General features: G+C 36.4%; 1 protein-coding gene across 1 annotated transcript; it reads left to right on the top strand.

Moving 5' to 3' along the window:
• Positions 1 to 735: 735 nt before the first annotated feature.
• TDO2 (tryptophan 2,3-dioxygenase) lies at positions 736 to 12,814 on the top strand. Its single transcript, XM_050896310.1, has 12 exons — positions 736 to 791; positions 1,162 to 1,267; positions 2,392 to 2,482; positions 3,330 to 3,400; positions 5,167 to 5,294; positions 6,962 to 7,148; positions 8,411 to 8,518; positions 9,498 to 9,609; positions 9,734 to 9,791; positions 10,319 to 10,398; positions 11,011 to 11,101; positions 12,308 to 12,814. The coding sequence occupies exons 1-12, from the start codon at positions 757 to 759 to the stop codon at positions 12,459 to 12,461; spliced, it is 1,221 nt and encodes a 406-aa protein (XP_050752267.1). The 5' UTR covers positions 736 to 756; the 3' UTR covers positions 12,462 to 12,814.
• The last annotated feature ends 461 nt before the right edge of the window (positions 12,815 to 13,275 follow it).

Below are 13,275 nucleotides of genomic sequence, written 5' to 3'. Positions count from 1 at the left end.
TTCGTTGTGTGTTAAGCTGATGATTGAACAGAATTGAGTAACATTTGTCAATAAATGAGAGTGAAACTTTTGCACAAAGAAATAAAATTAAGAAATTGTCATGAATTAAACCACTGGAAAAATAGCATGAGATGTACATGATTATTTTTAGCTCTTTTACTCAATCTGTGCATTTTTTGAAAGGATATGTATTACTTGAAATCTCTTACAAGCATTATTCAGTCTGCCATAGAAATACGTTCTTCCCTTCCCCTCCCCTTTCCTTTTCCATATGTTTCAGTTTTTAAACTTAAAAGTATCTTGATATCTTGATACAAGGGGCTGCAAGTTAAAAATCTACCTTAACAATTCCTGAATTTATTAAATAGTGCCTTTTTCTCTCACACAGACCTCTCATTGACTTACCCCTTACACCAGCCTTGGTCTCCAAAGAAGCAACTGGAGGAAACCTTGCAGTAAAAAGCACAAAAAGCATGTGCCATAGGACAAAGCAAGTATGCCAGCCATTCCTGTTTTGACTGATTGAAAAAAAACCCAACCTGGAGAGCCAACAACACGTGAACTTATTGACCTTCGTGCCGCGATAGTTTCTGTAATTATTGAGTAGCGGGGATGGGCTGAGGGCTAAGGAGGAGAATTTGGGGGCTGGCCTAGGCGGTGAGATAAGGTTACATATAAAGCAGCTGCAGCGGATTTGGGAACACTAACGGAGTATATTCCCTGGTGCGCAGCTCAGTGAGTTTGGATCCTGGAATCATGAGCGGGTGCCCCTTCGCGGGGAACAATTACCTGTGAGTCCCTCATCCCTGTGTTTTGCTTCATAACATCGGTTCAAACGATATAATGTTAATGTAAAATATGAAAGCTCAGAGGGGAATTAACGATTATCAACAAATAGCTGTAGCTATCGCTAAAGGAAAAGAGATTGTACAAGGACTTGTCCGAGCACTTGTTATTTGATGAACTAGATGTAATGCTACCAGCTGTTACTGTGGCAAGAGGTATTTCAGGTGTACTGTTTTTCTCAAAAGCCTGCTTTAGTCATTCAGTTTCTCAAAACAAAGCATTGTTTGAATTGTAGATGCATCTGTTAGTAAAAGGCAGGTATATTCATAGTTCTTTAATTAAATGGTTTATATATTTACTTAATTTTCTTCTTAGATTTAACTTCAACAAGCTGTCTTTGGAAGATGAAAAAGATGACAAATCACAAGAAGGGATAAATAAAGCCAGCAAAGGTGGACTTGTCTATGGAGACTACCTACAAGTAAGTTTAAGGATTTCATGTTTACTGCCCTGGTCACTCTTAAGACTTGAGCCAGGACCTGTGATTGACGCTTCTCCCAGCAGTCAGCCAGTCACTAAGACAGGAATCCAAGTGCTCTTCATCTACCTGAGCTCTCCACGTGCAGTCACGAGCACAGGTGCCTGTCTCAACTGGGATGGTGCAAGTGGACTGTGGGATGGCTTCTCAAACTGCAGGGAAGCTGGATATTTTGGGAGTTTTGAAGGGAATTATTTATATCAGTAAACTTAAACTGTAAAGTGGTGCACCACAAAAGGCTTTTTTTGGTCTGACAGTCACCACTTGGCAATTTCTCCATGTCAGCAGGCCGTGTGCAACTTCCCTGAATGATTGTGTGAAAGCCTAGAATATTTGGCTGGAAAAATATATTGCAGAAATCTAGGGGGTGGGATGATGACTAGGGGGGACACAAAAAAAACCCAAACAAAAACCCACAACAACTAGAAGTAATGAAGAAATAAGTAAAAATAAAATGCCATAAGTAATAAAAGAATCCAGACTTTTTTCTTTTGGTGACAGCATGAACTGAAGTGAGTGGAATTACTCCGCACTTGTAAACAGAAGACTGATTACATATTATATAGAATCTTGCAAAGATTTCTTTTAAAACAACTATGATTAGATTGTAAATTTGACTCAGTAAAAAAATTAGTAATGCCAGAACTGAAATAACTAGTACAGCCTTGAATCAGAGCTCTTGTGCAGATGTTATTGCATGATTACACAGAATTTTACTATAGGAACTCCGTTTTCACAGAACATGACAGTATAGATGTAAGATCTGGAAAACATGCTGGATATTTTGTTTTCTCTATTTTTATAATTAAAAATACCCTTAAAATGATTTTCCAAACTTTGTTACTTGAGGTACCTAAATGTTCCATTTTAGGCAAGATTTTTTTTTTAAATTTAAAAGTAAAAGTGATACCTGAGACCATTTAGTCTAACGTCTCATACAACCTGGAATTTGAGGTCTATATATATATTTTTTAATATCCTTAAACATTAGCTCTACACAGTAGGACTACCATTGCTAATAGCAGAATTCAAGAGCTTTACAGAACAGTCTTATCTTTATTTTTAAGCTGAACAAAATATTGAATGCTCAAGAACTTCAGAGTGAGAAGAAAGGAAACAAAATCCATGACGAGCATCTTTTCATTGTGACGCATCAAGGTAAGTGGTTGGGAGGAGTTCAGTGGTGGCTGACCGGCATTTTTGCCACAGGGAGATATTCAATGCTGAAATATGCAATACACAATTTGTTTTCATTTTAGACACAATCACTACAATTGCTCTTTTATCTGCATTTATATTTGTATATATACCTATATCATTTGTAAGGCTGTAATCAACCGTATGCTTATGAAGCCATAGGTATAACCTTTGGATTTCATAAACAAAGATTTGGATGGTTCTGTTTCTAGAGGAATTAAGCTGGTGAAATTCTTTCCCCGTCTAAGTAATAGGCTGCTATGCAGTTTATTGTAGGCAAATTTTGTGTATTGGCTTGTGCCTTCTCTGAAACTTCAATCGAATTTTAACCATCCAGAGGCTGTCTAGAAGCCAGCATACTGGTTAGGCGCTCCCTAACTGCTAATATCCACGTGTTTTGCAGGCACTGGCCTGATGATATTTTCCTGTTATTGACAGCAAACATGTAGATGACATAAAGATTGTAAGCAGCTCTGGAGCTAGCTTTTATTGGAGTATCAGATCTAGATTTTCTCTTTCCTCCTTTTGTAATGAACATTCTGTACATCAAATATCTGATGTGTAAAACATGCTTTAAAAAATTCTGTCAACATTCTTGATGCTAGATTATTTCATGCAATAGTTTAGGTAAAGGACAGCATACTGTAACAGGTAATACGTTTGTGTATCAGCATCTTTTTGTACACCAGCAGTGTAAACGTAGGCTATTCATTTCAAATCAAAATGTAAGAATTTTACTTCTTCAATGCTATGAAGAAAAAACAAAGTAATGTTGAAGTTAATGCTAATAATGCCTTTCTTGTTGCAGCTTATGAACTTTGGTTTAAGCAGATTCTGTGGGAAATGGACTCTGTGCGGGTGATCTTTCAAAATGGCCACGTAAGTTAAAAGCAAATACTAATTTGGGGAAAATGCAGCCCTCTCTTCCTCTTGCCTCCTGCCTTCCAGCCTGATATATTTGGGTTTACTAAAGCAACATGTGCCCTTTTTTAAAAACAGCATCAAAAAAACCCCAATGAAATTTGGCTGAGTGGCTCTTATATCCTGACAGTACAGACATTTGATCAGCAAAATCTTATTTCCTCGTGAAGTCTGCCTTTTGCGTAGATCAATCTCTTCAAGACCAATTTCATTGGCCAAAATGCTCCCATACTCTCCTACTAGTACTGGATAACTGCAGAAACTTAACTTGGGAATATTCTGCTGCAGAAAAAGCATGCTCAGAAGCAAAACTGAAAACCAGAGGGCTCACAGGTATTTTTATGTTGAAAAGTCACTTCTGCCTTTGTTCAATTTTTTGAAGTCTACACACTATATCCTTCAATCCAATATCTGCTATACAAAAGGAAAACTCTTTTCGGTAGTTGTGTATTATTAAATCCAACAGAAAAGCAACAATCAAAATCACAGTGTACAATTGTAAGAGAATTACTGAAAATTGCAAATATAACAGGAATATTTTGAACATCTCTAAACATTTGTCCAAAGCTAAACACACCTCATAATAATATATAACAAAGGAAAACTCTTGACCTGATACTACATCCACAGAAAATGGCTGACTGCATGTAATTTGAGAAATACCTTGAATAACATCATAAGGATGTGTACGCGAAGAAAATTTGAAACTAGACCAGACTGAAAGAAGGAACCTTTTTATCATAATGTCCAATGAAAATGTTCTCTGTTCTCCACATTCATAATTTTGTTGGCTTTTTAGTTGAACATTATATCAAATTATAACTGATCAAAATCAGCTCTTAAGCAGAATAATTTTTCATGATTTATTTTTGTGAAAAATGAAACTTTGCTTATAATCAGAATTTGAAATGTCAATGTTAAGGTTAAGTACACAGCCAGGCGATTAAGGAAATGGTTTTCATCTTTCATTTTTGTAGTTTGATATTTCCTGATCACATGCCCAAGTCTTACAGAGAAGTTTAATCCCATTGAAACTAATAGGAATTTTAGCAGACTCCTCTGCAGGCAAAGTGTTCAACTTTTAGCCAGAAGAGAGCTTCTGTGTTTTCCATTTAATATTTTCTATTTCCCACCAAATGCAGTCTTCTCTGTTTTCCTCTGCTTACTAATGCACATCTCTGATGAACATCTTTTTAGATGTGCTCTCCAGACATACCTCTCAGATTATTACGCTTCTCAACTTTTAAGTACTTTCTACACCTGCCCTATGACTTGTTCCTTCACAATAATAGAAGTGATTATAGAAGTGATTATAATAGAAAGCATAATATAATTATCATATTATATCATATATCATTAAAATTGTATTGCAATCATTGGACATGATCATGGTATAAATGATTTTGGTCTAGAATTTAATTTCTTGTGGTGACTTCTATTTCAGTCAAAAATGTAGAAAAGAAAAAAAGAGTTCTATATATTTGGCCTAGTTGTAATATATCATCAGTCAGAGAAGAACAGATTTCAATCTTTAAAAATTATAGTTTCAGTTCTCAGTTAAAAACAGGGTGCTTTATTCAATATGAGATTCTGCTGCTATGGATTTCACGTGAAAAGAACTTGGGAACTATAGTGATGTACAACAGTGAAAAGACCTGAAATAAATAGGTAGGATATAAAGAGAACACCATTCTGTCTGGTTAAGATCTTTATTTTTTCTACAGGTAAGAGATGAGAGGAACATGCTAAAGGTTATTACTCGAATGAACAGAATTTCAATGATTCTGAAATTACTTGTGGAACAGTTCTCAGTTTTGGAAACTATGACTGCATTGGACTTCTTTGATTTCAGGTAAATACTTACTATTCCTCCACAGTAATCCACGAGCTCGTAATTCCCATCCTTAGAACTGATTGTGAATTTTGCATGTGCCCTGGCAGCTTGTAGTACATGCATCATTCACCAAGGTGAGAGCATACCTTAGAGGCAACTGTGGCATTAGAGTGCAAGGGTCTATTAAGAAGTTGAGCGTGAGTGCGAGTCCAGCATGCTCTGCAAAGAAGTACAAGTCAATTGTTGATGTTTATGTGTGGTGCTGCTGAATGGTTTCAGAGTAAAAAGTTAAAACAATAGAAACAATCAAAATAGCTCATAGTTCCATTAACAATTTACTTGAAACTTAACACTGCGCAGTTGCAGCCATATTCTATGGCAAATCATAGAAGTGCTTGGGTGAGGGAAATGCACTCTCCAGATTATCAAACAGCTATTTCAGCTGTCTTGGTTTGCATAGTGTTTCCTTGCTTCATGTTTTCAGTGCGTCTGCAGTGCTGGAGGCTTCAAGTGGCTGAAGGAAGCATTGCTGTCTCATCTTCCTCCCCAATAACTTCTGCTCTCCAGTAGCTGCCCAATGTATTGCTGGGCCGGATGGTTGGTAGCTCTTCTGCCTTCTGCCCAGGCTTTCTTTGGGATCCCTTGGCTTGCCTCACTTCTCCCATGGCATTTCTCTCTCTTCCCTCACTTCAGCTACATCCTTCCACTACACTGCCATGTGTGACAGCTTCATCTACTGTCTGTCTTCCTATTCTTGTTCTGCTTGTGTCACTGACCTGTCTGACTCCTGACCTCAGTGCCGTCCAGCATCCCATCCACTTCTGCATTGTTTCAGTACCCTTTTCTTTCTGTCTTTTAATGTTCCCTAATTAAAAAGCACATGAAACTACAATTTTACTTCTCTCGGAAGTTTGAAACATCTGTATTGTCTAGCATTACACTACAGCCAGGGAAATCCACGGGCTAATCATCTGTTTTGATGCATTCTTGCTTCTGCTTTTCAACAACATACTGTCATTTGATAAGCAAACATAAGATCAAATCAATGATCTGTTTCTGCCAAATCTTGTATTTGCAATTCAAAGTGCATTACAATTATCTAGCAATGTGGGATTTCAGATTACTTTTATTAATCATTTTTTTCAGCATGGTCACGCGATTTAACTCTGAAAGAATCCCATTAATGAATCCCTCAAACAAAACCCACTAAATGTTTTTCTGAACATTATTCTATTGTATACATAGCAATTATTCTGTATAACAAGCCTATTTAAAACGCATTCATTGGCACTTTAATGATGTGGAAATTTTTGTAATAGCTATTTGCGGTGAAGCTGCTCATTCTGTCTAGAAAGGAAATGATATTCACTGACGTTTCCTCCTGTACATCACACATGCAAAGTTGCCATTTTAAAATACAGTACAAAAATAAGTGTGTGTGTATATCTGTGTATGCACAAACAATATATAGCTAGAAAATTAGAATATGTTATACATACATTGTAGTTGCATTAAAATAGGTTGGTTTTTTTCTTAATTATAATCATATAAAAAATGCTCAGATATCTATTTGATATTCTTCAAATGTGAAATATGTATTTTTTATTTTGTTGAGAACCAGAGAACCCCATCATTGTAAAATAATATCCTGCATTTTTGTATCTTCTTTTCTTCTGTTCCCAAAGATACTACCTAAGCCCAGCCTCAGGTTTTCAGAGCCTGCAGTTTCGCTTGCTAGAGAACAAAATTGGTGTTCCCCAAAGTCTGAGAGTCCCCTATAATAGAAGGCATTATCGTGATAACTTCAAGGGACAGGATTATGAACTACTGCTTAAATCAGAGCAAGAACCAACGCTACTGCAACTTGTGGAGGTAACAATGTCTTAGACCTTGCTTCGTTTTCCCCCATCTGCCAACAATGTCCTTCATTGGAGTGACAAATTCTTCTTCCTTGAGAGAAGCAAGCATGCTGGCAATTTCCCAGTCAGTTGTGTTTTGGATTCTTACCAAATTTTGTATGAAAGAGAGTTAGTCATTAGTAAACCAACTGATTTTTCACAGGATTTCCTCTTGTCTGAAAAGTCTGACTGTTAAACTAGTAAATTGCATTGTGGAAGTATGAGCTAAGAATATAAATGTACTGTTTTGTTCACATTGTTTTTCATGACCATAAACCCTTTTTAGAAGAAAACTTTAACAATATTTCCACTGTTAGTGATGGCTATTAGAGAGGTTAAAAAAAGAAAAGGAAAAATGACAACCCAAAATGGAAAGGAGAAAAGATGTTTAACAAATGTTTCATTATAACTTACCTTGATTTAATGACTTTGTCTCAGAGTTATGAATGACTCAATAATTTCTCTAACTCCCTTGTCATTTTCAAACACAAAATTAACATAACTTCCTAAAGAATAATGCTGTATAAACCTCAATAAAAGCATCCACTCTTATTAGCCCTATCCATTTGTCTAATGACACCTGATACAGAATATATAAGAAATTTCTCTAGCTTTTCTTCATTTGTTAAGACTTCATGCTCTTGTATCTTTCAGATGAGAAGGAGCTAAATTAAGTGATCTCTAAAGGGAGTTTGACCATAAAGATTCCTAATTTTTTTCCCCTCCTAATTTCATTCCCATTATTAAAAGGAAGTCAAAGAGAAAGCTTTGCTAACTGCCAAGTAAATTTCTTTCTTGTAGCATCACATATTGTGGTGTAAGTTAATGACATACTGCTTGATCAGTATTCAGCCTGTCTGACATGATAAAAGCTGGTTGTATAGATGGTTCTATATCTTTCTTCTGAGACAGAAGTTTTTTACAGTTATCCTATATATGTGGAATAAGATTGTTTTCCTGTATCTACAAGGGAGCTGGTTTTAAAGATACTCTTAGAATGAGATAGCTTTTGTCTTCCAACACTGGTCATTTAACCTGGAACCTGTGGGTGTGTTTGCACAGCACCATTATGCAGGTATAAATCATCTACGTGGACATGCTTACTCCAGCAGTAAGCACCTCTATGGGATATTAAACCAGAACAACTGGAGCAGTATAGTTTATGTTGCTATAACTTGTAATTCTAGGGTAATGCACTTGCATTGTTAATGTTTGAACATATTATTATTATTAAAGGCATGGCTGGAAAGAACTCCAGGACTCCACGCAGAAGGATTTGATTTCTGGGGACAATTTGAAGTGAATGTTTTAAAAGGTCTAGAAGAGGAATTTGCCTTGGTGCAGGTATATAGTGTACTCTTGATCCAGCTATAAGAAAAGACAGCTGGCAAAATGACATCCTGACATAAATTTGACTTTTGGCCCACTCACAGTCTCTCACTCACTTCACTTAATCTTCAGCAGCCTCTGTCTGCAAGAAGCAGAAAAAATTGCAATTTTTTCAGTAAATCTGAATAAGTTTGTAATTTGACATCTAAGATGGTTTAAAGCATGTGATTGATACATGGATGATTTTGATTGCAAAAGGAAAGGGATAGTATCAATGGAAGGGCTGAAATTGATTTTACTGAAACTACTTCCCCTTTAGTTAGTACTTGCATCTACAGTTCAGAGTAAACACAAAGTTTGGGCCCCTGAGCTGTGAGTATGGAGTGTCACTATAAACAGCCCATTTCTATTTAGCAGTGTGTGGCAATTTGCTGTTATGTGATCATTTGAGTTTTACACTGGCAAATAAGCACAAGAAAATCCCTGAGTATTTTAAGACCTGTAGCTTTAAGTACATTTTTTAATGGAAAAAACACCATAACATAAGAATTAATCAATTTCCTGAGAATATCTGTTTACAACTTTCTAACTTATCTAAACTTTTCATTTACAATTTTCTTACCCATAGCTGTGCAAGGATGTCTTCTTTTTGCCTTGGGGGGAAAAAAAAAAAAATCAGACTTCAAACAAATGAAGATTAAGTGTTTTTAAGGCCTCTAGACCAAAAGAAAAGTGATAAGCTGCCAGTTTGTTTGAACATTCATTGATCTGAATTGTGCTGACAGCTATTTAATTGTACATTTTGTATTAATTGTGTTTTGTAAAGGACAGTGACTCAGTGACTCATCTATCTTGTTCAAAAATACAGTTCTTACATTTAAGATGTAAACTTACAGAGTATTTATGATGAAAATAGAAGTGAATTCATGGGTCATTCAAGTGCTTAATTTTCCCTATTGAATTCTAAAATCTGTTTTTGTTTTAAATATCAAAGGCCAAACCAGAATCAGAAGAAAAAGACGACAACTTATCTGAATTCCAAAAACAGAAAGATGTATTACTTTCGTTATTTGATGAAAAACGCCATGAACATCTGCTTAGTAAAGGTAGATTGCATTAATATATGTCAATATGCACTTTTTATTTTTTATACATGATATATATAATCACATAATAGCATTAAATTTGCAGGAGGATCAGTAACAAACTATGGACATTTCCATTTTGCAGGCGAAAGACGACTGTCTTATAAAGCACTGAAGGGTGCCTTAATGATCTACTTCTACAGGTAATGTTAGAAGCTATATCTTTAGCGCTCACTGGCAGGAGGAGAGGTGAAGGTTAAGGACAGCAGCACAGGTTTATTTAGGTTGGAACAGGCCTTGGAAAATAATCTAGTCCAACCCTCCACAAAACCCCAGATTAGTTAGCTCCAACTTGAAGGTCAGATCGGGCTGCTCAGGGCTGTGTCCAGTTGAGTTTTGAATATCTTCAAGGATGGAGATTACAAGGCCTCTCTGGGCAACCGGTTTGTGTCTGACCAGATGCTGCTCCTCAGATTGAAACTAGCAAATGCCTTGCTCAAACGGTTCTACAAAGTGTCCTAGAAAGATTTAGAGTATTTTTCCAAGTAAGAGGGAAAAGGCGCAGATCAAGACTTACATGGCAGAAGCATTTGTTAGAACATCTACTGACATTTCAATAGCAATTTAGGAAAAATATACGTTAAGTCACTATTATGCATTGGTGAAGCACTACTTTAGAAAATACAGCATATCGTAAGAGGTCTCACTGTCTTCTCTTTCATTTTCCAAGGGAGGAGCCTCGTTTTCAGGTTCCCTTTCAGCTTCTTACCTCCCTTATGGATATCGATGTGCTCATGACCAAATGGAGATGTAAGTTCAACTTTTTGACTGTGACACTCCTTCTTTTAGATGCAAGTAAACTGTTCTGTTTCACCCTCTTTTAGACAAGTTATATCGAGAGTTTTAGAGTTGAGCTTGAGTTTATCCTTTAGGAGTGAGGGGTTTTTTGTTTGTACTTCAGCCAAGAGGAAAAATGAACAGCTGCTTCTGCGATCATTAGGTACATAGGTACAGCTATCACTTCTATGACATGCTTTAAGTTAAGTGAACAATTTTATTTAAAAGGGACACGTATATATTTTCCAATGTCTCCCAAAATGTCATCATGACAGCTCTTCATATGCAAACATTCCTTCTGCTCCTTCCCTATCTAGACATCCATAAATGAATGTATTAATTCTGTATTAACAGAACATAATAATGTACAATAATTAGTGTATTCATTCTGTATTAACAATAGTTTTATATTAGTTGACTGAAGAGTGGCATAATTAACTCCTGCGTTGCTGAAGACCTAGTAGTTCTGTATCTCTGTAAAGATCTTTGTATGATCTTTAATATTTCAGTGATGCACCTTGATGTGACTCTTTGGTTATACCTTAACACTGAACATATGCCCTGTCCTTCTTTTCTATTACTTAGATAACCACGTCTGCATGGTGCACAGAATGATCGGCAGCAAGGCTGGCACTGGAGGCTCATCAGGCTACCAGTATTTGCGCTCAACAGTGAGGTAAGAAGAATGTGTTTCCCCCATTACCTGCAATAATGCACTTCATAGATACTCTAATGCCAGCAGACAGATTTCAGACAGCTCACTGGAGGCCAGAGGGCTGTTGTTTCTCTTCTGGGACGCTAGTGTTTCCTCCTGGTTGTTGTACATTTACTTACCAGGCTGATAAATTCCAAGCCTTTTGGGACAAGAAGAACTTTTGATAACTCGTGCAAAGTGCCATGTATAACTCTCAGTCAAGGGATCTAGGCATTACTGTAATAGCAGTAATATTAAACCTGCATTGTTTAGTTTGTGTGCAAGCTAGCCCAAGTTAATGAGGTGATACAGGCTGGAAGTGAGTCCCGTCTACTGTGCCACTGATGACCGTTTCTTTATTCCTTAGCATGACCTCTAATCGTACAACCTAAGGTACTTCAATTTAGGATTGAATATATTCTTAAAGCTGATAGTAATTAATACTCTCAAGCTGTGCGGGCAACAATCAGAAATATGTTTCCTTCTGTTGGATGAAGCAGAAAAGGAACTTAAAAGGGATGGCTGGGGCCGGAGCACAGAACTCTCTGAATGGTTAGAACTTTTTTTACACAAAATTTGAGGATTCAGCTAGTTAGACAATTCAAGCCTTTTAGCTGCAACTATGTCCTGACAGTCCTGAACAACATTATGTCAAAAAGCACAAGGGTATTTAGAACATCATCTTCTAAGAGGACCTTCTTTGATGTTTGTTTTCAAAGAGAAATCATACGTAGCTGGTGACTGCCATGTACGGCTGTGGGCAATGATTCCCATCACAACCATCGTAACAGAGGGTGGAATAGAAAGCAGACTGTTAGATTGAATTCAAAGATTAAAGTTTCACTGTCTTTTTCAGCGAGCCTTCTCACTCTTCCTTAATTTCAGGTTAACATTCTTCCTAGATAAATTCTACTTCCTATCTACCACAAGAGTGGAGGTCTGGAGATTATAGCTACATACTCTGCATTTTCAGAAGAAAGATGTGACTATAGCAACCATATTTCCTTTTAAAGTCTAATCTGCTGTGCCCTAGAAACAGTTAGGATTGGATTCTTACCCTGGAATATTGAGGAGGGTTAGTGCAGAAACCTTATTAAATAAAAAAGAGAGAATGATTCCTGAGGATTTTGAAATTATGGCCTTCTATGCCGATATCGCAGTATGAATTGTTCCGATTGTCTTTTTCAGTGACAGATACAAGGTGTTTGTGGATTTGTTCAATCTTTCAACGTTTCTAGTGCCGAGACACTGGATACCAAAGATGAACCCAACCATTCATAAATTCCTTTATATGGCAGAATACTGCGACAGCTCCTATTTTAGCAGCGACGACTCTGACTAGCCTGCCTTTCTAGACTGGTTGCTGTAAAGAACTTCAGGACTTTCACCTTGAGTGGTGCTATCACTCAAATGTAACAGCTGTTCTCACGGAGCGTGGGTGTGTAAATATGTATTTATGTATGCCAGCTCTGTGAATAGTATGATCGGCTTGTGGAAGAAACTTAATTGTTTGTAGAAAAAATAATCTGTATCGAGTTAACCTATATTAAGACTAAAATGATACCCCAATTCAACTCAACGACCAAGTCTTAGTTGGCTTCTTAAAACCTACACCTAGAGAGGGAGCAAATTATACAGAATTATCATGATCATGTCTTATTTGTACATATTTTTGTATTTGTTTGTTTGCCTAATGGCTGTTACTAATTTACTTCTAGTTGAGGATGTAGTTAGTCTCATCACCAGAAGAATATTAGTTTCTGAGCTCTAGTGGAATTTCAAAAGGAATTTTCGGTTAGGAGTTTCAAAAGCTAGATTTAAAAAACTAAGTCCTGAATCTATAAAAACCCAAGCATCTTGAACTTTTACATAGATCAAGAATCATGTTGCTATCTATGTGTTACATGTGAATGTAAATCCCTTCCATAGAACTACTTACTGTTAAGAATAGCAGATATAAATACTTTGCACTTCAAATAAAATAGTATTAAAGCTCATCTTCTGTTAAGTCTTCTTCTAAAGCAAGCATAAAGTTCCAACAACAGTATGACAGGCATTTAAAGTGTTTTTTATTCAAAATATCATTGAAATAAGGAAAAAACTGATATATAATAAAAGTGAGGCAAATTTGGCCACAGAATATTGATAAATTGTGT

This window comes from Gymnogyps californianus, chromosome 4, assembly GCF_018139145.2.
Source record: "Gymnogyps californianus isolate 813 chromosome 4, ASM1813914v2, whole genome shotgun sequence".
Classification (NCBI taxonomy): domain Eukaryota; kingdom Metazoa; phylum Chordata; class Aves; order Accipitriformes; family Cathartidae; genus Gymnogyps; species Gymnogyps californianus.
Note: the sequence above shows the minus strand (reverse complement) of the source record. Positions and strands in the feature narration are given on the sequence as shown.